General features: G+C 35.5%; 3 protein-coding genes across 3 annotated transcripts in view; 2 read left to right on the top strand and 1 right to left on the bottom strand.

Annotated features, from left to right (window-relative positions):
- The window catches only part of LOC125026785 (all-trans-retinol 13,14-reductase-like), a 13597-nt gene extending 5312 nt beyond the window's left edge, over positions 1 to 8285 (top strand). The window contains exons 5-14 of the mRNA XM_047615385.1: positions 1 to 49; positions 487 to 649; positions 966 to 1086; positions 1443 to 1537; positions 1912 to 2017; positions 3670 to 3863; positions 4678 to 4792; positions 6035 to 6195; positions 6637 to 6787; positions 7053 to 8285. The exon at positions 1 to 49 is cut by the window's left edge and continues 84 nt beyond it. Coding sequence (XP_047471341.1) covers positions 1 to 49; positions 487 to 649; positions 966 to 1086; positions 1443 to 1537; positions 1912 to 2017; positions 3670 to 3863; positions 4678 to 4792; positions 6035 to 6195; positions 6637 to 6787; positions 7053 to 7207 — 1310 coding nt within the window. The 3' untranslated portion in view covers positions 7208 to 8285. The remainder of the gene's footprint in view (positions 50 to 486; positions 650 to 965; positions 1087 to 1442; positions 1538 to 1911; positions 2018 to 3669; positions 3864 to 4677; positions 4793 to 6034; positions 6196 to 6636; positions 6788 to 7052) is intronic.
- A 1579-nt stretch (positions 8286 to 9864) lies between these two features.
- Positions 9865 to 15742, bottom strand: LOC125026786 (PWWP domain-containing protein 3-like). Its single transcript, XM_047615386.1, has 2 exons — positions 15061 to 15742; positions 9865 to 13135 (listed from the first exon to the last, which is right to left on the bottom strand). The coding sequence occupies exon 2, from the start codon at positions 13061 to 13063 to the stop codon at positions 11219 to 11221; it is 1845 nt and encodes a 614-aa protein (XP_047471342.1). The 5' UTR covers positions 13064 to 13135; positions 15061 to 15742; the 3' UTR covers positions 9865 to 11218.
- Positions 15743 to 15985: 243 nt separating this feature from the next.
- On the top strand, positions 15986 to 21284 carry LOC125026787 (INO80 complex subunit C-like). Its single transcript, XM_047615387.1, has 4 exons — positions 15986 to 16190; positions 18032 to 18131; positions 18623 to 18690; positions 21006 to 21284. The coding sequence occupies exons 1-4, from the start codon at positions 16116 to 16118 to the stop codon at positions 21135 to 21137; spliced, it is 375 nt and encodes a 124-aa protein (XP_047471343.1). The 5' UTR covers positions 15986 to 16115; the 3' UTR covers positions 21138 to 21284.
- The last annotated feature ends 3716 nt before the right edge of the window (positions 21285 to 25000 follow it).

Here is a 25000-nt window from a genome sequence, read left to right as displayed (position 1 = left end):
CTTCTGACCTCAAAAAGCTTTTCCCATCAGAGGAGGCCAATATTGATAAGTATGAATTATGATTCCATGTACTTGAAAGATTGATATGTAAATATGTATCTATCTGCCCATCTGTCTTTATAGATATATAGATAGATTGATTAACATATATTAAGCCAACATCACCGGGAAAGTGCTGTGCTCATTTTAGAATATTTTGTAAGATGTCTCTGCACATACATAGATGACTCTGCATAGCCACAGAGGGGTCTATTAGTAGACCTTGTGACCTTACCTGATTTCATCTTTTCTTGTAATTGTGGGAAAATGTTTTTTACTAATGCTATCAATATTTTTATCATAGACGTTATAATTACTATTATGTTATTGATATTAGTAACAGCAGTATAAGATAACATAAAGTATTTAAATATTAAAAGACAGAAGGAAAGATAGAGAGAAAAAAGGAAAAATTTTAGTACTTGCTAATTCATGTTTTATCTTCAGATTTTTTGCCTTGTTGGAAGAAATCCGTGGAGGCAATTCTAAATCAATTATAGTGAAGGTGCTTCCACTCTGGCTTGTGTCGTTTCTAAATACTACAGGCCTTCTTAGTTACATTACTGATTTTTATGACTGGAATGCAAAATCTTGTAAGGAGGTTGTGTATGTAAGTATAAATCATGTTTTTTCTGTGTCAAGCTTATTTTTTCAGTCTTTTCTCTTTTTCTTTATATCTCTTGCTGCTGCCTTTATTGATTTATTGAATTATTTACTTTTTCACCTATTCTTTACTTTTTATTCCTTGTGTTTATTAACTTGCCTCATTCTCAACTTGGTCTTTTCTCCACTCATTATGCTCTTCACTGCCAAAATATGAATCTTGATTAATACATATATTGGAAATTTTATTATTTTTACTGAGTCTGCTGTTTTGATATTTCTCTATTATTTAAACTCCAATATGTATTTTTACCTCACATCAGGGAATAACAGAAAACCAGGAGCTCCGGGACATTTTTTGCTATTGCTTTGGAGACTTTGGTACCCCTCCAAGCAAAGCAGGCTTCCCAATGCAAACTCTGCTCCATACCCACTTTCAGAAAGGTTAGTAAGTATGTACATTATATATATGCAATGGAGTGAATTATAGCAACTGTTGAAAATGTGATGATATTTGATAATTTTGCAAAAATTGCAAGCAAAATTCTGTTATGACAAAATTCTGTTATAACAGTTTTTGTCTAATCTGATGGGAAGTAAAGTTTCTTCACCAGAATTCATTTGGAGATTATAGTATGGAAATCTTATTATTCATTTAACAAGGACATGTTTATGGCATTGCTTATTTATCTAAAAATAGATTATACATGTATTCCAGTCTTAATCCTGACAGCATATTGAAATATGTAAAATTATCTTCTGATTTGTAGAAAACTTAAACCTGCATTGAATATTCACAGGTGCTGCATATCCCATTGGAGGAGCATCAGAGATTGCTTTTAACATCATTCCAGTTATTGAGGCTGCAGGAGGCAAAGTGCTTGTGCGAGCTGAAGTGAGTATAAACTATTTTTATACAGTTGTTGATTGAAATTTTTACTTGCAGATATCTCATGCTTATGCACATATTAATACTAACAATCTAACCAGGAACTGTGTGCATGTTCATCTTGAAAAATGTTTCACAGTTATATATATGTGAATATTGTAATTAATGCATTCATTCAAAAATTAACTGTCTTAGTCTTAGTGCCTATACAAATGACACTGCTATATTTTCTGTTGAAAGTATAAAGAGGCATTTTATGTTCCCTGCGCTTCTGATTTTTCTCTCCAGCAGCTGACTCACATGTAACCTTGGCATGTAGATTGGTATGGCTCATGGAGTTCCTGTCTTGTTTGAGTTAATACAATAATTTCTTGTTTCAGGTCACTCAAATACTTCTAGATCATAAAGGGGCAGTGCGTGGTGTTCAAGTGAAAAAAGGAAAAGAGACTTATGATGTTCAGGCTCCGTTGGTGATATCAGCAGCAGGTATGAGCAAATGTCATAATGTTTTCATAATGTGTTGTCCCCTCCCTCCCCCTCCCTCCCCCTCCCTCTCCTTCTCCTTCTCCCTCTCCCCTTCCATTTCCCTCCTTGCCCCCCCTTCTCTCTCTCTCTCTCTCTCTCTCTCTCTCTCTCTCTCTCTCTCTCTCTCTCTCTCTCTCTCTCTCTCTCTCTCTCTCTCTCTCTCTCTCTCTCTCTCTCACTCTTTTGCCCTCTCTCTCTCCTTCTCTCTTTCTCCCTCTCTTTCTCTTTCTCTCTCTTTCTCTCTCTTTCTCTCTCTTTCTCTCTCTTTCTCCCTCTCCCCCACCTCTCTCTCTCTCTCTCTCTCTCTCTCTCTCTCTCTCTCTCTCTCTCTCTCTCTCTCTCTCTCTCTCTCTCTCTCTCTCTCTCTCTCTCTCCCTCTCTTTCTCTCTCCCTCTCTTTCTCTCTCCCTCTCTTTCTCTTTCTCCCTCTCCCCCACCCTCTCTCTCTCTCTCTCTCTCTCTCTCTCTCTCTCTCTCTCTCTCTCTCTCTCTCTCTCTCTCTCTCTCTCTCTCTCTCTCTCTCCCTCTCCCTCTCTCCCTCTCTCCCTCTCTCCCTCCTCTCCCTCCTCTCCCTCCTCTCCCTCTCTCCCTCTCTCCTCTCTCTCTCTCTCTCTCTCTCTCTCTCTCTCTCTCTCTCTCTCTCTCTCTCTCTCTCTCTCTCTCTCTCTCTCTCTCTCTCTCTCTCTCTCTCTCTCTCCCTCTCCCTCTCCCTCTCTCTCCCTCAAAAATCACAAAAATTGAAGATCAAGAAGCTTGAGATATGCTTACTGAGAAGGAAAGAGAATGCTGAAAAGACTTAAATTGGCAATATAACTGTTACCTTATCTGTTTGAATAAGATAGTGATATATATATATATATATATATATATATATATATATATTATATATATAACAATATGTAACCCCTGTTATCTTTTATCAGTTTAATTTTAAATGTCTTTGTAAAGTGAAGTGGTGATAAATATATGTATATTTTTCCTATCAATTAGTCCATCAGTCTATCAGTGACCATCCAACCATCCATACTTATCTCATGGAATTATAGATTTCACTCCCTTTCCACAAGAAAGGAAAAGAGAGAGGGGACAGGGAGAAGGAGAGAGAATAATTGTTAGGGTGTTAGTGGCCATTCCAATGAATATCAGAGGGAGAGAGAGAGAGAGGGAAGGGAATGGAAGGGGAAGGGGAGGGGAGGGGAGGGGAGGGGAGGGGAGGGAGGGAGGGGAGGGGAGGGGAAGGGAGGGGAGGGGAGGGGAGGGGAGGGGAGGGGAGGGGAGGGGAGGGGAGGGAGGGAGGGAGGGAGGGAGGGAGGGAGGGAGGGAGGGAGGGAAGTAGAGGGGATGAGGAATGGAAGGAGGGAGAGAGAGAGAGAATAGACCATTTGCTGGAGAATAAGTGGCCATTCCAGTGAATGTCAGAGAGAGAAAGAATTTACAAGAAAAGTTTTGGCCTTTCCACTGACATTTCACTAATCACTTAAGTTGAAAACCATTTATTCATAAATATTGTCTTTACTACAAGTATGGTATTGCCAATTGAAGGGTTACCCAACCATAGGGGTTACAGAACCATATCACCCTTTATAATGAAAGTATTATCCTTATTGCCAACAGGACTCTACAACACATATGATCGTCTGCTGCCTTTGAACATAGCTTCATCATCAAGGATATGGCCAGTATTGCAGGACCTTGAACATGGGCCAGGGGCTATGTCTGTCTTTGTGGGCCTGGACTGCTCTGCTGAAGAACTTGATATTATTCACAAAAAGAATGCTTGGGTGTTCACTGGCAATGATATAGATAAGGTATTGGCTTGCTATTTGTATATATATGATGTTTGTAATTTTGGAATTTTACTGAGACTGTATACCAAAAGCTTCACTCTTTTTTACAAAGTTGAAAGTTACTTTTGAGAGGTTTGTTTGATTTAGACTTCTTCAAAGGTATATAAATGGTGAAGTTGTTGTTTTATGTACCTTGAAATGGGAGAGTAAGTAAAGGGGGTGTCAGGTTGAAATATTTTTTGGGGAAAAACTTAAATTGTGAAAAATATCCTGAAAAATGGTGTGGGGTTGAAGATTCATCATATGAAGTATCTTTATACAATCATGAATAATAACAGATAAAATAGGCTTATGTACCCCCCATGCCCTCCTTTCTCATCCTCATGTATAGCATATGCACACAGTAATCAACAGTAGCATAAATACTTGTTTTATATTATAGTCTCATATGTCTGCAGGAGACAAAGGTGACAGATATCTTTGGCAACAGAGCAGCATATGCTCAGTGCCACACCAGACTCAGAAGTGAATGAATGTTGCTTTGTTTTCTTAGCACTTATTTATCCCTACAAGGTTTTACAAACACTTTCTTAACATGGGTAGATGTGGAAAGCTATATCTAACTAGAGAAAAGAGGGAGGAGGGTGCACCTGCCACTCACTCAGAGCTGCCTCTCATGAGAGAGCAATCGCCCACATCTCCATGCAATAGAAAACATGCTTACACACATGGGTTATATGATAAAGCAAATTCGTACCAATTGGACTTTTTCCCTTTCATTTTATTTCTAATTAATGAATGTTATTGATATTTAATAATGATACTGTAATTACAGCTCACCCTGAATTACTTAAGTCTCACTCGGGAAGAAGCATTGGATGCTGATATACCTCTTCTGTTCATCTCCTTCCCTTCAACTAAGGACCCAGAATGGGATAAAAAGTACAAAGGTAAATTCTGTGGCATGATATGACATTTTTCTAAATAACCATTTATATTTTGCCTTTAAAGGTATCGCATTTCAAGCTGTATTTGAAATAGTTCCAGAGACTCATTCTTGTGTATTTGTCTGATATATGTTATTCCTTTTTTTTAATTGATAACAAAATGATTTTTACAGAGTAGGCTGATTAGGAATAAAGTGAAACATTTTCAATTATTAATCAAAACATTTGAGTTTTTCCATGATTAAACTCTTGATCGTGTGTAATTTTATTTTTCACAATTCAGCCCAGCCTCTCAGAAAGTTGTGGTCTGTCATCCTGCATTTTTTTAAACTGTCACTGATAGGTAGGGACTGTGGGGAGGTAATTTTGGTACTATTTGGCAAGATCCAGCTACACCCTGCAACCCACCCCATTCCCTCATCCTCTTGTACCTTTTTATCCAAGAGAGTGGATCCAAGTGGATGATTGTAGTAAGGATAAAGTAAGAATTCTTGCAATGTATAGCTTAAACATCCCCTACAAACACTTCCATTCCTCTATATCTTTTGTGGTGTTGGAGGTCCCAATAGTTTTTCTTAGCAGGAGGACCAGAGAGAAGGTGAGATAATAATTATTTACTATCAGCTAGGGATGCCTCAGGCCTTTATTTTAGCAATATGTCTTTGTGAGTAAGCATGTCTTACCTGTAAAGGTTTCCTGATTGTTTGGGTAGGTGTGATTGATTGATAGTTTTTTTGTTTTGTTTTTTTCAGTAAATATTCTAAAAAGATGTAAAGAAGGTAATAGCCTAAGTGCAAACAAAGAATAGTTCACAGAAGAAAAATTAATACAAAATTGTACACAATATAATGTATTATTGATTGACAAGTTGAATATCATATAGATCTTTTTTTATCATCATTTGTTGATAAAAGTGTGATAAACCCTTTACAGGTGAAAAACAGTGCCTCCTAAAGTGCATTCAGTTTCAGGGTATATGTTGATGGATTTAATCATTGCTCATTAAAAATAGTTTTAGTTTATACATGATCATCTTTCATATTTAATAGTGATTAATTCAACCAGTTTATTGTCTCTGGGTTCATTTTGGGAGAACAAGAGTAAGTGTCCAGCCTTTAGAAGGAAATTTACCATGTAAACTTCAAATTGAAGCCAAGAAATACCTTAAGTACACATACATACTGCATCAGTTAACAATCATTGCTCTGTAAGGGTTAAACCATAACAATTAACCTAAATTCACAGGTAAAACAACCATGGCAATTGTTACCCTGATGCCATATCACTGGCTCGAACATTGGAAAGATGAGCGGGTGATGAAGCGAGGAGATGAATATGAGGGCATCAAGAAGATCTTTGGACACAAGGCAGTTGAGCAGGCTTGCCAGATTTTCCCATCAATCAGGGTATTATAAATATACTGTGGATGTATAAATATAACATATTCCTTTTTTTTTTTTTTTTTCTTCTTTTTTTCCAATTTACAAAGTTTGTGTTCTATGGATCAGTTATTGATTGACGATGAGGATTTTTTCCCTCGTTCTTTTTTCTTTTTCTTTGTTATTGACTAGTAAATCATGGGAAAATCAATTATTACTGGTGCCTAGTTAGGATCACATTAAATAAATACAAGGGAAGATAGTTGGTGATCTTGTATAGTAGAATAGATATTCATTTTTGAGGAACCTTTAAAGAGAATTAATAAGAAAAAGGTAATTATGATAGTATGTAGATAAATAAATAATCAGTTATGTGTATCATCAGCATATATGTATATAAAAAATCAAAATTTATATCATGATTCTTTATGATATGTCTTGGGCACTGAAATTGACATTCATTTCCAGGACCACATTGACTATGTGAACATCGGAACTCCACTGTCAAATCAACACTATCTTGGTGCCCCTCGAGGAGAGATCTATGGTCTGGATCATACTCGGGAGAGATTTTCAGCATGGGCCAATGCTGTGCTCAGGCCTAAAACTGACATACCTGGTGAGCTTTTTTCTTTTTCTCTTTCTTTCTTTCTTTTTGCATGAATGAAATAAGTTTTTTAATACAAGAAAATACGGAAATCTTATTTTAGATTAAAGTTTCTTTTTCAGATATATCTTATGCATATTTCAGATTGTTTATATCTTATGCATATTTCAGATTGTTTATATCTTATGCATATTTCAGATTGTTTATATCTTATGCATATTTCAGATTGTTTATATCTTATGCATATTTCAGATTGTTTCTTTTCATTTCTTTGCAGGACTCTTTATATCAGGACAAGACATCTGCTCCTGTGGCTTTTCAGGTGCCCTTTGGGGAGGTCTTCTCTGTGCTTCTGCAGCACTAGAACGCAATGTGTTCAATGACCTTGCAGATGTCCACAAAAGGGGGAAAGCATTGAAGAAGTCAAACTAACAGCAGAAAGGGGATTTCCCTCTTTGCTTTTCTTTGGCACTAAGTATTTGAATATCATATTAGTTGATATTGTATGTAAAATCTAGGTTTGAATTCATCAAAATTCATGCTGAATAAAAAAAAATAAAAAAAAAACAGCATAAAGGAAGGAGACAAGAACAGTATGGCATATGCATCTTTTTTCCTGTTCTTCAATGCATTACTGTTTGCACTAGTGAATTCGGTGAAGTTTAATATATGGTGCTATTAATAGTTGTTAAAAAAATATATATTTTTGGACAACAGTGCAAGCTGGACCTTCAAGCACAGCATGATTGAGGAGAGGTGAATGTTTTTCTGTGGTCTTGCAAGGAGGAATGACCCAAGCCTGGGACATATATTCTTTTTAATTCCTCTGGTAGGTTGAATCCATTTTACCCTTTCTTGGTTTGTGAATAGAATTGAATGAGTATGTCAAAATCAAATAACTGACTTTGGCATTTTTATATGAAATATGATTTTTCAATCTTTTATATGGTTACATTCATGTTTACAGCTAATGAAAGAGCAGAGCATATAAACCCCTTTTTTTATTGGAGGAGGAGGATGTCACTTAAGAAAATGTGTATGTATGTATGATCTAGAGATTCATTGTAATACTTTTAAGTAAAAAAGTTATTGATACCACACTAGTACATAATACATGGTCAGAAGCCAGTTTCCACATAACTGCACTAAACAAGTTAAATTTCATTAATAGGAAAGATATTTAAAGATTCTGCTCAGAAATAAAGAATTTCTGAATTGAAAGAAAAGGAAAATGCCTAGATATTAAATCTGACTTTGAATACCATTAAAATAGGTGTAAATGGTTTAGTGTAAGATTGACTCAAATTTTGATTGCTAGTTGTAGAATCTTGTCCTACTGTTCTCCAAATGCTAGTGTGAGTGCATTTCAGATGTTTTGGCTATTTTCAGTTGTTTGTTTGTTTTACATTTATTAACTAATACTGTGAAATCAGTAACATTGTAATTGTTTTCCTTACTAAAGAATGTATGTATGTATGTGTATATATATATTATTAAACAGATAACTTCATGTATTATCTCCTGGACAAGTATATTCATGGGCTGGGTAGTGACAGAGTAGCAGCAGATGGCTAAAGTCATGTATTCACCATGTAGGCCAAGAACACTTACTGCTGGATGGCATATTCTTTTTTTGCACCACACAAACCCAGGCAATCCAGGAGCCTTCCATTCCCAAGCCGGAGTTTCAGTGGCAGACAGTGTTGTGCTGGTACAAATAATCCAGCTCAGAGTCATAAACACACCTGGAGAAGAGTTGGTGCTGCTGTATAGACAGCCATGACCCTATGGAAAATATTACAAATTGGAACTCACATCATATGAAATATTGTAAAAGGACATTACTCTGGCTGGTATGTCCAGAGGTTGTCCAGCAAAGCAGGGGCTTTGGCTGAACAAGAGTTTGAGCATTAGGATGCGTCTCTGTGGAACCAAAGAAGAGAATTATATGTGAAACATATGTCATACCTATTAAAGACAATTCTGACCTATCATATGACTCCAAAGTCTCTTTGCTCATCAAATCAAGGTTTAATGAAAAGACATTCAGAATGTACAAAGTATTCCAGTGTCTTCTACAATCCCTTTTTCCAACGAAAACTTGTCTACAACCACAATGTTAAGTATAACAACAACTAGCATTATCAGTATCAGTATCTGCTGATGATGTAAATACATTTCAAGCAGAAATCTACTCTGTGCTCAGCTCCTTGCATGGAGTGTACGTCTTGCCACCCACTGGCAAAGCTATGTAAACATGGCATAAAGTACAAACCACCAAGAGACATTACCACTGATCCCATGGCTTAGATCCTAATTATCCTAATTAGCAGTAGCATGTTACATAAGTAGTGATTAATGAAAGCTTAATTAGAAACTTGATCTATTTTTTTTTCTTTCTCACTTTGTTTTATTTGTCATATTTTCATTTATTTGTAATTCTTCCTCTTCTTCTTCTTCTCTTTTGAAGAAAATAACATCCTTGCTAAATTTAGACCTCGGTATCCTCCACTTTCTTGCCCTTGCAATGTCAGTAAGACAAACACAATGCACATTTCATAAAAATATGTGTAAAAATATATGTATGTACCAGGGACAAAGCAAGCTGACAAACTTCTTGATTTTACCAAACACGAAAATAAATTTGCCAGTAGAAGCACTTAGGGTCCAAACCTTTAATTTGCCAAATTTGTATATATCTGTATATGAGGGTGTGGATATGTGTATGTATGTACTTATTTAGTGACAAAAAGTCACTCATCTTTTATAAATGTTGACAAAATGGCACTTCTCTTTTATAAATGTAGACATAAAAGAATACTTTTGATATGAATAAGAAAATTAACAGTGACTGCAGTAGGTGTGTTGGTCTATGATAAAATTGGGTACTTTTCTATTCCTTATAATAATATAAAAGGGTACTTTTGAATAGGAAAATTGGTAGGAATGAAGCATGTCCTTGTTCATATTTTTGTATATTTGTGTGTGAAAGAATACACACAACTCCAGTTGACTTAATGTGGTCTGCAGGAAGAGAAGGATGGAAAAGGTAAAGCCAAGGTAATGGCAAAGTGAATCATAAACAAAGCAGTAATAAAATATCTCTTTACTGAACAGAGAATACAAATAACAATGGCTCCATGGATTCCAGAAGTCAAGATTTAAATCAAAGTTTATGAATAATCTATAATAAATTATGTACAATATTCACACACAAAAAGAAAGATTGCTTAGCAATCTTTTATAATATATTCCAATGAAAGCAATTAATAGTGAAATTGGTATCATTAATAATCAAACAAAGCCATTAATGACAAAATTATTATAAATTAACTATCATCAGAATAACACAAAATTACTGAATCATAAAGGCCTGTCCATATGAGCAGCATATAATTAGCAGGTACAAGGGTGGACACAAATAGAGATGACACCACCCCTTTTGTTTTCTCACCTGTGAGGTCACATTGCAAGTAACTGCCACTGTGCCCACCAATCATACCCGCTGTGGTGGCATGATTAATTAAATAAAACAAAATGTCCCTTGCATAAGCATGTTAAACTTTGTTACTTAACTACAAGACTTTTGGCTTGGCAAACAGTACAAATTTACACATACACAAAAAATCTCGGAAACAAGACAAAAAACACATGCAGATATCCTTCACTTTACAACTGGATACAGTCCTTGAACATTAATTTTAACATGAGAACTTATACCAGTCGCATTTTCACATGGTTTTATTGGTGATTTCTAGGTAATCAAAAGTAAAGAAATGACTGCAAAAGAAAAACTATCTAACTCAACAACATTTAAGAGGCAAAAATTATTAAAATTAACATATGATTATAATATAATTATATAAAGAAACAAAAATCAATGAAATAGAAATGAATAAAAGAAAGTGAACAAACTGGAGTAAAGAAATGACTGAACAATAACTTTTGACACATGGCTTTTCCTTTGCCTTTTGCTCTGCATTTTGCGAGGTCCTATGCTTAGAAGCCAATTACCAAAGTTGTAACAGAATTACAGGACCATGTACAGATCACACACAAACATTGCAATATTGAGGCACAAAGAATACCTGGACGTGTTTGACTGCAGACAAGTCTGGGTATATTCTCCACCCTAAGTTGTAGAGATCTATAATCAAACCACCACTTATGGATTATATAATCTATTGTAAAAAATCATGTAGAGATTTTTGGAGGCAAAAATTTAAGATTGTACAAGGGATGCCTGTATGATTTTATATTTTCAAGGCTAAAAAAGTTTGGCTGGTTATGTAAACAAAATATTTAAAATATATGATGTCAGAAATTACATAAATATACTTTTATATGACTTATCGGTTATTACAACATAACCTTAATTTTCTTCACTTCTGAAGTTATTTTTTTTTCTTTGCCTTCATACACAATGTATTTTTCATGCAGTTACTAACTTTTCTTAAGGACATGCACTTTGCCCTGGGCAAGGAGGCTTTTCAAAACTTCCATTTCTGTTGTTATTAACTCCAGTACCTCAGCTTTTTCCTGCTTCATCTTCTGTAGCTCTGCAATGGCCCTGTCCTCCTCAGCCTTGGATTTCTCCATTATTTCCTCAAGTTTTTGTTTTACTCTTTCTATGTTCTTCATACTCTTCTTGTTGGAAGTTTCATTAGCAGACTTATTTTTTCTCTTCTGGCCAGTTATCCTCTTGTGCACTTTGGTGACCTTTTCTTCACAAGCATTATCCGTCGCACTGATATCTCTCTCCTGTTCATCACTTTGAATTACACTGCTGACACCACTCTGACTTTTGCATTCTTCTTCATGCATCTCCTCTTCCTCAGACTGGACTCCCTCTCTTTGGTCAGCACTTTCCACTGACTCTCTTAACTGTTCTTCTTGTGCTGCATCGCTGTGATTTGGTAAAACTTGTTGGTCATCATTCTGCTGAGTTTGCTGATACCCCTTCTTCTCAACTTCATCACTAACTTCATCATCAACTACTCTTTCAGATACAATTTTATCATTTTCTGAACTGACACCTATAGAATTATCCATTTCTCTGATATTTTCACTACCAGAATCTTTTGAACAATTTTCCAAAATATCAGTGTTCTCTTCAGGGAAAGTAGAAGAATCATCCTCTTTCTCTGGCTGACATTCCGGAACTTGGCTAGTATTATCTCCAACTTCAGTTACAAACATCCCTGTTTCCCATTCAGAAGTGTTTGTATCACTTTCCCATTTCATGTCAACATCGTCACTTTGTACACGACTATTTGCCCCAGTCAGCTTAATATTGTGAGCTGTACTCTGTGTATCAGTATTCCCTTTACTCTCAGGATAATTATCTGTTGGTTCTGGGCTGTCATTGTCATGATCAGAGTTTACAACATCTGGTGTTCCTTTACATATTCTGACATTGTTATCTTCAACTGTCCCTTCTGATAACCTACTATTTTCCTCCTTTTTTGAGACCAGTATGTTAGTGTCTTTATTTTTGTCTGCATCAACTGCAATGCCATCATTTGTGTTCTTACATTGTGCATTAACTCCTGGAATTAATAGCTCTTGTACTATATGTTTGTCCTCTGCAGCAGCATCCATAGATACACCCTTTACTAATCTTGTATTTTCTGCTGATGAAATTTGTACTTCTGTCTCCTCCTTCCCATCAACCTCCATATTTGTAACCATTTTTTCTGATGGCTTTGTGTTTTCATTTGACTCTGCTGGTATGGAATCTTGTTTTATATCATCATAAGTCTCATTTATATCCTCTGATGTCACTCTATCTTGGCTCCCATCAGATGACACCTGAGTTAACTTTCCATCCTCAACCTCATCACCACCTATAGCATCATTTTTGCCATGTTTTTCTTGCTCCATATTCAAACAGCTTTCATCCTCCAACTCTGTCTTCTCAGTCCCTGTGCAATCATCAGTATAACCATCATTTCCACCCTTATCACCCAATCCTAATACCTTTCCTTCCTCTGCCCACATTTCCCCATCATTCACTTCCTTTTCCTGATTGTCCGAGTCTTTTCCGCCATTTTGCATATCTCCATCCTTTACTTCATCTTTCTCCCTCTTTTTGTTAATCCATTGATCACCAACATCCTTGTCTTGGCTGTTCTCCCCCACAAACTGGTTTTCCTCTTGCCCTTGCGTAAATACTTGAATAGTGATCTGGTTGTTTATATCCGTTGAGTGGCTGGAATTATCTGAGCTGAAATTATACTTCTCAGCATCCTTTTTCTCCACACCAGTGAGACAATCTGATTCTGACATTTTGTTATTCTGCTTCCATGTGTTACACTACTGCAGCATCTGAGGGAGTTTACTACCCTGAAGAGTGGAAGTCTGAAAGGAGAAATATTATTTGTTACTATGACAAATACTAAAGAAACAAAGAAAGCAAAGCATACTTTAAGGTGCCTAAAATCAAAGGGTAAAAAATGCCATCAGAGGTGAAAACAAGTTCTGGAATCACATTATTCCCTAAATTTCTCCATCTAGTGAATGCAATAAAAATGGTCACAGACACATGTAGAGAGAATCCAGGATTTCAAGGACAGGCAACTCATGATACAGCCAATGTATAGCATAATACACAAAGCATTTTGAATATAATTTAATGTTTAACTTTTTTATAATATCTATAAATGAAAGAATTCTGCAGGTGATATCCCAAGACTGACTTTAAATACACTTCCTGTATTTCAAAATATTTTTGGTACTGTATAGTTCTAGACACCTAAATTTACAGTTAATGATTTAAGGAATTAATAGTCCAACAACACTTATCTGTATTGAAAAATGGCATTAGGAACAACCTAAATGAGTGAGTGAGTGAGTGAGTGTGTGTGTGTGTGTGTGTGTGTGTGTGTGTGTGTGTGTGTGTGTGTGTGTGTGTGTGTGTGTGTGTGTGTGTGTGTGTGTGTGTGTGTGTGTGTGTGTGTGTGTGTGTGTGTGTGTGTGTGTGTGTGTGTGTGTGTGTGTTTGTTTGTTTGTTTGTTTGTTTGTTTACTCAATATATAGTTTTAGCTTAAAAAATAGCCTCTAAAACTTGCTTGTAAAATTTGTTTTTCTAATCATATACCATTTTCTTAAGAACATTCAGCTAATGGTAGATATGTATATCTAAAATGAATATAAAATACTAAACATACTAAACAGTCAGAAACAGATTTCCATGTTCCTACTACCTTCATCACACTTACACCAACACAAAAACGGGAAAACAGCTCACGAACTTTTAAAAGACTGAACACGCAATCAGTTTTATGGTGTAATTGATATATATCTTTGCAAGTGTAGGTATTGGAGTACTAAAAAAAATAAGAATAGTACTAAGAGTAGAGTAGTACATGTATAAAAATGTGTGTAAACCAAAGGGCTCGCAATATCAAGTGGAATATCAATGGATAAATAACTACGTTTTAAACTATGACTCAGTCTACTGTACTACAACCGACACATTCATCCGCACATAGCCTACCAGCGTTCTTTGAGGTTACTTATGAATTTATCAAGGTTGGAATCTTAAAAACTCTTAGGACTTGGTGCATAATATTTCAACAATCCACTGTCTCAATACATTTACTATCCCCATTTGGTCTATAAGAACATTCTAAGAAGACAATGCCAGATCAAGATCACCAAAATATGAAATAAAAGAGACTAGTGTTGGCTCTTGTCACATTACTATAATCCTTTTTGTTAACCAAGATATGGGGAGCCAGCCCCTTTGAAGAATTTATTTTTGTGTGCATAACCTTTAGTTTGATTATATTATGCATTTTTATTGTTTCACTCTTCATGCTATTACTAACCATTTTTTCCTACTCCCATATACATATTAATAAGGACTTTCCCTATCCTACCCAATCCAACCCTACCCTCTATATCTCATCCCATCCAAATCAGATAACCTGGCCTAACGTATCCTTATCCCAGCTTACGGACAATTTCCCGTTGTTCACAGCCAAGGGAAGCTGCTTCTCTTTCAACTTAACCACTGGGGGGACGTGACGGTTAACTGGTGGACAAAACGACCGAAGTCTACATTTATTAAAGCATTTCGGAAATAAGTCGGGGTCTGCCATTATAGTCGGGTTAAAACTACATATCAAAAGCCTGGTAACTCTCAGCCATTGGTACATACATCGGTGTTGGCGACAAAGATCTTCCTAACAAGATTTAACAATATTTAACTTTAAAAATCGAACAAAATTATTTTTCCTCTATTTTAAAAGATATTCGTTATTAAATAACAAGCTACATACCGACTTCGACTGTGATCTACTGCTCCTCTTGAACGCACCATAACACGAACGGTCTTTTTTTTTTGGAAACTCCTTTTCGTTCATTTGTATCACCGCTAAAGAGGCTCGTGTAACAATAATGACCCGCCAGTAATTGATACCAATAATGATATACGTATTTATCGTTTATGGTGTAGATTATTAATTTGTAAAGAATATGAAGGAGGAAAATATACTGTGTTCATGAGTTTTTATTTGAGATTTATAAGACTGCTGAAGTCTAGCACGTACTAACAAATGTGATATATTGCATTTTATCTTATTATTTTTACCACAAATGTCAATTAATTTTTTTCTACTATGCGAGTTTATACTTGAAAAAGGATGAAAAGATCTGCATCTTCCGGAGGAAAAACGTGGAGAAAAAGTAATGAACACTCCAATTTTGGCATTTTTATATATCATGTAAGAGTGGGTCATATTTATTTGCGGTTTATATTCTTTAATCGCAATTAAATATTAATTACGGTTTCCATACTCTATACAAATGCAAGTTCATCAAATATTGCAAAATTCCGTCATCGTTAAGGCCCTTGAACAACTGAGTTTGCGCTGAAGCACCGTGAATAAATCCAAAGTGTAATCAGCTAAAGGCTATATGATATTTATATTCGAGTCTGCAAAGAGACCTTGGGTTTTGCCTACACACAATAATAAAATAATAATAAATAAATAAATAAAAAAATGAAGGAAAGATGATTCGCATCTCTTTATTTCCTGGTTATGCGATGAAGACATTGTAAATGTTTTTATATGATTTTATGGAATTTACAGAAATTTGTTTCCATAAGGTTATAGAATTATTATATTTTATGCTTAATTTGTGGGTCTAAAATAAATTTAAACTGTTTTTATCAAGTATTACGTAAGGAGGGTATAGAATAACCCGGTTTTAAAATAAGGTAGTCAATTCGCATATAAACATTACCTGAATCTTTCACACTTTTTCAGCCTCGGATTCAATATGTCTAAAACTCTATAAAAGAAGAAGGATTCATTACTAAAAAAAAGAAATCATGGTTACAACAGAAGATATTATTGAAGAGAAGGAGGAGAAAAAGGCTCCAGTCTTCAAAAATCCAGAATTCCAGGTAGGCAATATTTTCTCATTGGCTCTTCGTTAGATTAATGAAATAAGGATAATGGTTTCAACAAAACATAAGAAAATAATGCGATAAACTCAAAATCGAACAATATTACCCCAAAACCCAAGTGAATGGTGGAAATCGATGACATTATACGTATACTGGGTAAGGGAAGTTTCAGAACAAGTACCTGTTTCGGGTTCAGTGCCCCAGCTATAATGACAATTCCTTTTTTTGATAATAAGCACCAAGGAGTTCTACAAGCTCTAGCTTACCAGAATATGAACTTCAAAGGCTTACTGACTCCTTGCTAGAGCATATATATTGTTGCAATACATTGTCATTTGATCAAACATCCTTTCTAACAGTGGGACTCTGCATTTGCCTGTTGGGGGCTGAGTCTCTAGACGACCACACACTCACCGTGGACTTAATCTCTGAGTGGTGTTTGTTGTGACTGTTTTCTTAATTTCTAAAGTTATTCATTGCCTGTGCAGATTATTTCATGTATCAATGCATGTGTAGTATTTCCTTATCTTTATGCCAGTCATTTGATTTTCCATGTCTTAGTGCGGTCATTATGTAAATGTATACCAAAGTATTACATCCATGTTGCATGGCTTTTGTGCTACCAGTTTGCAAAGGAAATGACAGAGATGAATAATGTCTTAAGTTTTGTTGTATATACTTTCCATTACAGGTAAAGTTTACCTTGCACCATATGGTAATGTGAAACTGAAATTGTTCCTTTAAATTACTAAATCTGGACTCTTCCTTTATTTTCGGAATTCTCTAGAATTATATCCTCATTTATAAGAGTAAACCCCCAAGCAGTCACTTTTTTATTTGTCATTGGTATTTGTTCTTTTTATGTATAGCTCACTATTAGTATTTCCATGGTATATTTCATGCCCTCCCTGATTATTTAGACCAGTACTGTTATTATGCATGATCATTATTGAATAAACCTACATGATACATATGGAGTAGTAAAAAAAAGTAGCTGTCAAGTCAACAACTAGATGTTTCATACTGTATATAGCATATATATCTTTTGTACCAGTATTGGAATAGGCTCTTCTGAAAATGGAATAACAGTTAGAGCAGTGGTTCTCCATCCATCCTTAGTCATTTACCCCCTTGGCAGGATAAAATTTGGTAATTACCCACTTACAGCCATGAAAGCAAGAAACACCTTTCTTATTAAAATTTTGTGTAAAATAAAACACCTTTCTCATTAAAATTTTGTGTAAAATAAGTATTATCAGTGAAAACAGTTGATTCAATGTTTGAGGAAGTGTATAGTAATGCTTAGTATTGCATTATGTGCAACAGGCTATTACTGATCTTTAAAGCTCAAAATTAGTTACTGCTGCTACTGTTTCATTTGATGTCCCTTGACAGTAGTGGGATCATTGTGGAAATGTTTAATTACTCCACCCTTACTTCATGCCTTCATAATGATTGACTACTGCGAGCAGCCTCGAGACCAGTTTTGACAATGAATATGATTATAATTTGAAAATCATACATATAGCCCTTTAAACAAAGGCTCCATGCCCATGTTCACTACTGTTTTACTTATCCCTGTCTTCAGTTCTTCCTATGGCTGTATCTTAGTATAGTCAAAGTATAGGATTCCTAGTATTATTATTGAAAAAGGTGGTATGCTTTTTAAAAAACTTGATTATAGGTAATATTATCAAAATTAATGTCAGAGATGGACAGAAAAGTTTACACTAATTAAGAACAATCTTATTGAAGAAAAGCTATATGTATCATATTTTTCACAAATATTTTATCATTAATAAATTCAAGTCTTCAAATTTTGTCAATTTGAATTCCAGCATACTGCATTTCGTAGCAGCAAAAAAAGAGGATGGAAGAACTTGAAACAGATTATAGCTCTGGAAAGGGGCTACACCTGGCCTCATGATGCTGTTCACTGTAAGTTCTCTATGTGTGTGTTTCTTAAGGAAAATACAGTGGTTTCACATTCAACAGTAGACTTGAGGATGTGTGTGTTTAAAGGGGGTCTTAGGCCAATTTCGTTCATTAAATTTGTTATGAATATAAGTTTTTGTTTATAACATAAGCATCAATATCTTCACATTAATGCAATACAATCCCAATAAGGTAACACAATATGTTATAGATGGTTTAAATTGACAAATATTTAATAAACATATTGTTTGGTATTAATCTGAGACCCCCTTTGGGCATGTATACCTTCATTTATTAGTGATCATTTATTATGCTGCCTTTCCCAAAAATATCACTAATTTCTTTCCGAATTTTCCCTCTTAAGTTTAGCGTAATGCAGTACTTTCCTCCCAGATCTTTTCAGATTCATAGTCAAAACTCACACAACAGTAGCAATTAATTTAAAGGATCACAAAAATATCCTCCAAATTAACCTACAGAATTTTTCCTTTCAGATAGCAGCATTGATGCCCCTCCTGCCTTTACACCAGGCAAAAAATATTCAGATGTGTCTGGATTACCTGTAAGTCAGATTTAATAGGTACTCTGTTATCATTTTATTAAAATATTGCAATTTAGAATTATATAGGGTGGTTATCATGTAACAAGTAGAATGTGATATTGAACTTTTGGCATCCATAAGAGGTGCAAAAGGTAAGAAAAGAAATTGGAATATAAGATGGCATTCATTTCTTAATGTTTTACTGTGAGAAAGTATGTGAACATAGTATACTACACTAAATTCCCCTATGATGTCTGTTTAATGGTTAGAAGAAATAAATGTGCTAGACATCAAAGGTCATATAGCATTATGGTAAAGTATTGTGGCAAAAAGGGTGGAAATGAGTTAATGATCAGGGGAAGATGTGTTAGATGTCAAAGGTTGTAAAATGCTGTAGGATAGAATATTAGTGAAAAGGGTATAGAGGGGGAGCAAATGGAATACAGTGGGGATTTGTAAAAGGATATGGTTAAAGGTCTAGGGCAATCAGATCAAATGGAGAGTATGTGTCTACGGAAGGGAGAGATGGATATTGGCAGACACTTTGAATGTAGAGCAACTAAAGGGACTAGAGGGTGGATGAGGGAGTGGATCATTCTCTTGATTCATGTTTATGAACTTTTGGATGTCTTCAAGAGTTTCTGGAGGGGAGTTGGGTGGGGAGGTCTGAAAAACAAAAGTTTTCTTATGTGGAAGAGAAGAGAGTATAGATGTCCAAGGAGCAGGGGAAGAGGTGGGTGTAGGAGAAGATGGAGTGGAATGTTTGGGTTGTCTGGTGCGACAGGTAGAGTGAGAAAGAGGGCGAGGGGCAGGCACCGGGGAAGTGGTAGAGATTGGAGTATCTTGATTTAGACTAGAAAAGGAATTTGACTGGGGGAGAGAGATAGGTTGGTTTAGGGTAGAAGGAAGATATACTGGGAGAGATGCTGAGACTTCTTGGGAAGCTGGGAGGGGAACAGAGCGAATTACAGTTTTCGAATAGATAGAAAGAGAAAAACCTCTTCAGCATGCTTTTTGTCTGGTCTCATGTAGAGTGAGGGCACTTAGAGGGCAGCAGGCTGTGGAGCGACAGTGTTTGACTGAGTGGCCAAAACACCAACATTGCTGACATTGATGGGGGAGAGGTCGACATGGTCGGACAGGCCAGGACACTTTACCAATATAAACTTCATGGGGGAGGTCATGTCTACAGAAGCTAATCTTAGCAATATTGGTATAGGACTTATGTTGGGAGGAATAGTGTAGCACTGGACTGCCACTGCATCATAGTCAATGAGGTATGCGAGTAAGTCATTTTCACAATCTGACCAGTCCTTGTTGTAGACGGGACAGTCAGTAGGAGAGATGGAAACATTCCAGTACATGTATTAAGGGAGGAGTGAGGTTGGGCAGGAATAGGTTTATCAGTGAGGTCAGTCAGGGTAGATAGTGCATGAGCTTGGAACTCAGATGTAACTGTGACAAGGCATGAACAATCAGAACAACTGTGAAAGGAAACTTTGCCTACTTATATTTAGAGACATTGTTGGAAGAGCAGGGTATTGTCAGAGTATGGGGCTGTAGGGGGGAATCACAAAGAATTGATCCCCCTTGGCTGGGCCAAAAAGAGTACTCAAAAGGTTTGTAGAGGTGGAAGCAGTAGAAGGACAAGGTCAGGAGGAAGATGGGGTGGTATGGAGAGAGGTAGTACTATTGGGAGGACAGTAAGGATGAAGAGTAGTAGTAAGGAGGGTGGGGGTAGACAATGAAGAAGATGGAGTGAAAGATGTTGAGAGAGAGGAAAGGGTGTATATGGAAGGCTGAGTAATGACCTGGGTGGATGATTTGGAATGGATAGTGAACAGCAAATATTGAGAAGGTGGTATTAGTATCAGTCAGAGCCATGGTCAAAGGAGAGGCAGGGGTCAGGAAACCAATGAAATCAAATTTAGATAGGCTAGTTGATGAAAGGGCAAGCCTTAATGCCAATGATAAGGGTAAAACATCATTATTGGCCATGGTGAGCCAAAATAAATGGGGAGAGGAAACAGTCTACCCCTCCGGGGTCCCATGAGAGGTAAAGGCTAGACTGTTAACCAAAGGAATACTGTGCCCATGGCTCCTGGAGGCCGTTTATGACTGACACAAAGCCAGCCTTTCATCCTTTCAGCATGGCTCTCACACCTTAGAAAGTGGGATGATGAAGAAGAGAAGGGAAGGAAAGACCACGCAAAATTAGTTGAGACGAGGGCCCTACATTGGGCCCCAGTCTACATCTCCTAAGCCCCCCACAACAATGAGCAAGGGATTAGGGGGCTTATGATGTCTGAAAATAACGGATACCCTCTATTTTTCAGGCCAACTACACTGACCCACTTACAAAGCTGAGATTTGCAGATTCTTCAGAATTTTATAGGGTCCGTGATCTTCCAATGGATATTGTTAATGGTCTGTTAGAGTTAAGAAAAGCTAATAGTATAGTTGGATGATTGATGTTTATTGTATACATGTGTTTGGTCAAAATTACTTATAGTTTATTTAAAGTGTTTTTTTTTACTTTGTCATTTTTATACAGCTTGAAAATAAATATTATGTATTCTTTTACATATATCAAATAAATTAGAATGAAAACTAAATATTTTTTTATTTTTTTTTACCTTTCTCAACTGTAAATAGAATATTTGCTTTTAATATAAACATACTAATAATACTAAATAATGAAGAATTTGGTCCATACATTTTGAACAGAGAAATGCTTATATCACCATGTTTATTCAAGTACAAAGTATTTCAAGGAGACTGATCCTGTCTTTAGGTAGGCCAAGCTTTAATGATATTAGAACAAATAGAAAAGTTATCTTTAATGTATTTCAATACCTGAAACGAACCACTTTTTTTGCCAAAAAGAAGCTGTACTAACAGTAAAAACAACCAAGTCTTCTGTATTGCCCTTTTATGTAAGGCAAGCTATGTACACACATAGTCTCAGTAAATCAAATGTACATTCCAGCAAAAAAAATATATAAAATTCAGGGAAGCCAGCCTACATTCAATCTTCTCTACCCACTTAATAGAAGCAGCTACATTCCAATATAAGCTGTGAGTACATTCTATTTCTATGAAGTATTTATAAGGTAATGAAAGGAAAATGTATCCCAAAATATTTTTATTTGAATTATACCCAGTCCATATAAAAAATGGTCATACATCTAACAAGCATGTCTTTTTACTCGAAATAAAGAGAGGAAATTGGTTTCATCAAATTCTAATTAATTATGGCAGTGAATGGCAAGACTTCCAGCATTTCAAAATTACTTCTGCCTTTGAATATTTGCTTGCTAAATAATTTGCTTCATGTGACCAACTGATAGTTTTTCAGCAGCTGCATTTGCATATAATGCAAATTAATAATCTAGGAAATTGCTGAAAATTTAATATTTGGAAGCATAAAGGAGAAATGTTATCCTTTTGAGGGGCATAAAATTGACATCTCGTGCTGAAAAATAAGTCTTAACCCCTTCCCGACAGGTCACACCATGAGGCGTCAAAACAAACTGCTCAATCTGTGGCGTGCAGCTGTACGCCGCAGCTCCGTGCCAAAGCGCTATGAGTAATTCGCCTTGATGTACCGAACTCCCGCGCTCAAAGTCGGCAGATTGCCATTGATCTCCAGAGCGTAGAGTTTTTTTTTTTTGTTTTCTTTACCCGTCATCAAAGGGTTAAATATGTGGAAACTATCCATTGCTCTAAACTTGTATAAAGTACAAAATACCACATAGCATATATAAAATGTCTTGCAGCAAGCCAATACACTTGTGTAGTGTTTTATACCCCCCTTAAAAGGGAGTAACAGATCTGAGCATGCACCATTTTGGTTATCTGAACATAATCTTATAAAATACACATTTTCTTCAAATTACCTTTTCATTAGCCATAACTGTGATCTTCCCTGCTGAAGTGTAGCAAGTGACACAAAATAAATCAGGAAATGGTGAATAACATTTGGTGATCAGTGCTTATACCTACATGTAATTAAGCCAATGTCAGCAGGTTTATGTACTGTCCCCTTTAGATTTTAATGTATTTTGTGGCATACAGATGTCTCCACATGTACTAAGCAGCAAGGAGTCTATCAGTTGGCCCTAGTGACTGATCCTGATTTCCCCATTCCTTGAATTGGTGGGAAAATGTGTTTTTCTTTCCAATACTATTAATATTGACATTGTTATCTTTCTTATTGAGATTATGATTGTTAAATTGTTGTTAAAATATTAATAACATCAAAGATAATAAAATAATAGAAATTAAGCTTTCAAAAAATGTAGGAAATGGGTAAACAGATGAGATAGGTAAGACTAATAGCTGACTTCTTGGTGACTAAGCACTTGTAGAGCCATCTATGTGTAAAGACAATAAACTTCTATTACCATGGGCATGGCACTGTAGTCTTGCCACCTGCTAACATTAGGTTAAAGTCCAAGTTGAAATTAGATAATAAATGACAAACTTAAAAGTTAAAGTGGGTCCCTTAACTTTGCCAAAATATGGGCATGTCTGCCGAACAAAATTTTTAGGTTTTTAGATATTGCAGTAAGATGGTTACTTTCATTATACCCTAACCTAACCTTGATCCCAGCTGATACATGTACTCATTCAGAGCTGTGTGACTGGGCAGGATTTGGTCAAGTGCAAATCTAAACCTTGTAATGGCAAAGCAAGTACACTTAACTCAAGGATATACCACCATATACACATTTTGTTTTGAATCAACTCCACAAACAAAACATGGGTAACAGTAACAGAAAAGAATAGTAGGTGTAGACCAACATTTCTTACTAAGGGAGTAGCATGCAATGTGTGAAACATTTTCTACTGGCTGTTTCTGTTTCTTTTAATACAAATAATACAAATATAAATAACTACACAGCAACTAAGCAAGGTTGAAAATATAAGTTTTGATTGTCCAATATTACTTTCTTTGGAGTCAGATCAAATAGGGGAAATTAGTTAGAAAATGAAAACTAGGAAATGTAATAGATGATACAGTCAGTATTAGCTTCTAATTCTTCTAGCATTTTGTATGGCAACACCTTCAAATTTTAGTGGAAAGGTTTGACCCTCAAAACTTAACAATTGGGCTGACACAAAATGAAAGTTCTCTAAAAGTAAACTTCATGTCACCTATCTCACTTCAGCAAGGAGGATCCCAAATAAGCTGTATTCACTAAATAAAATATGAAGCAATATCAATACACAATAACTTTCTAAATTAATGTACACTAGAACCAATATTGATCAACAAACTAATATCAACCAAAACAAAATGCCATTAATTCTACCCACTGTATAGCTGAGGTGGACTGAGTATATCTTCACCTCAAATCTCAAAATTCTCTGATAAACTTTGAACTTTGTTAAACATAGTACCAAAAACAGACACTAAATTACGACATACAAACCACATGGCGACAAAAAAAATCATTAACAAAATACTATATTTTACAGCTTTGAATGGTCCAATACTATCATATACAGTATACTTGTGTGACAAAAAAATACTGGAGGAAGAATATTCAAAATGGCTGAAAGAATTTTTGTTCAAAATAAATGTTATGATAACAATTTCTTAAAATATATGACTTCATAAATTCTCCAGAAATTAGATTCTTAGCAGGTTGATGCACAAAGTACACATAGAGCATTTATGCTTATACTTGCATACACAATGACATTTATGCTCAACTTTACATATTTCCATTAGCCACAAAAAATGCAGGGATAAGCATTTTCTTTCATTATGTCTCTGTGACATAGAATACCTGCATTGCAACTCAAGGATTTTAATTTCCCAATATTATTATTACACTCAGATCAAATATAAGAAAACACTTGCAAAAAAAAGTAAAACAAAGGAATATGATATATATTTAATTTTATACTATATATATATCTATCAAATTTCATACTCTCAATTTATTTGCATTTAAGGTTTTGTTATCCTGTTAACATTAGAACCAAGCTTCACTGAATGAATATAGATGTTTTCTATAAAGCATGGGAATACAAATTAGATTCTTTGAGTATATATCCATGCAGATGTGTATACGACCAGCAGCAGGTTTCCATCTTACTAATGTAGCAGAAGCTGAAGTCAACATTAAAAAAAAAGAAAAAAATCTTGACAATTACATGGACATAATTGGAAAATAATCAAAATGTCTTATGTAATCAAGTTCATCGAGCAATCTTCTTAATAATTAATAATTTTGGATCTTTGGCAAATTATTTACAAATCAATCCAAATGACTTACATATTAATATACATGTTTGCACATACAAGTCAGATCTATGA

The sequence above is a fragment of the Penaeus chinensis genome, chromosome 7, assembly GCF_019202785.1.
Source record: "Penaeus chinensis breed Huanghai No. 1 chromosome 7, ASM1920278v2, whole genome shotgun sequence".
Lineage (NCBI taxonomy): Eukaryota > Metazoa > Arthropoda > Malacostraca > Decapoda > Penaeidae > Penaeus > Penaeus chinensis.
The sequence above is the reverse complement of the archived record's forward strand: the minus strand, read 5'-3'. Positions and strand labels throughout refer to the sequence as shown.

Excerpts from the sequence above, each read along its gene's own strand:
- LOC125026786 (XM_047615386.1), bottom strand. The coding sequence starts at position 13,063 with ATGTCAGAATCAGATTGTCTCACTGGTGTGGAGAAAAAGGATGCTGAG.
- LOC125026787 (XM_047615387.1), top strand. The coding sequence starts at position 16,116 with ATGGTTACAACAGAAGATATTATTGAAGAGAAGGAGGAGAAAAAGGCT. Across the intron at positions 16,191-18,031 it reads TCAAAAATCCAGAATTCCAG|CATACTGCATTTCGTAGCAG; the intron begins GTAGGCAATATT and ends TTTGAATTCCAG. Across the intron at positions 18,691-21,005 it reads CAGATGTGTCTGGATTACCT|GCCAACTACACTGACCCACT; the intron begins GTAAGTCAGATT and ends TCTATTTTTCAG.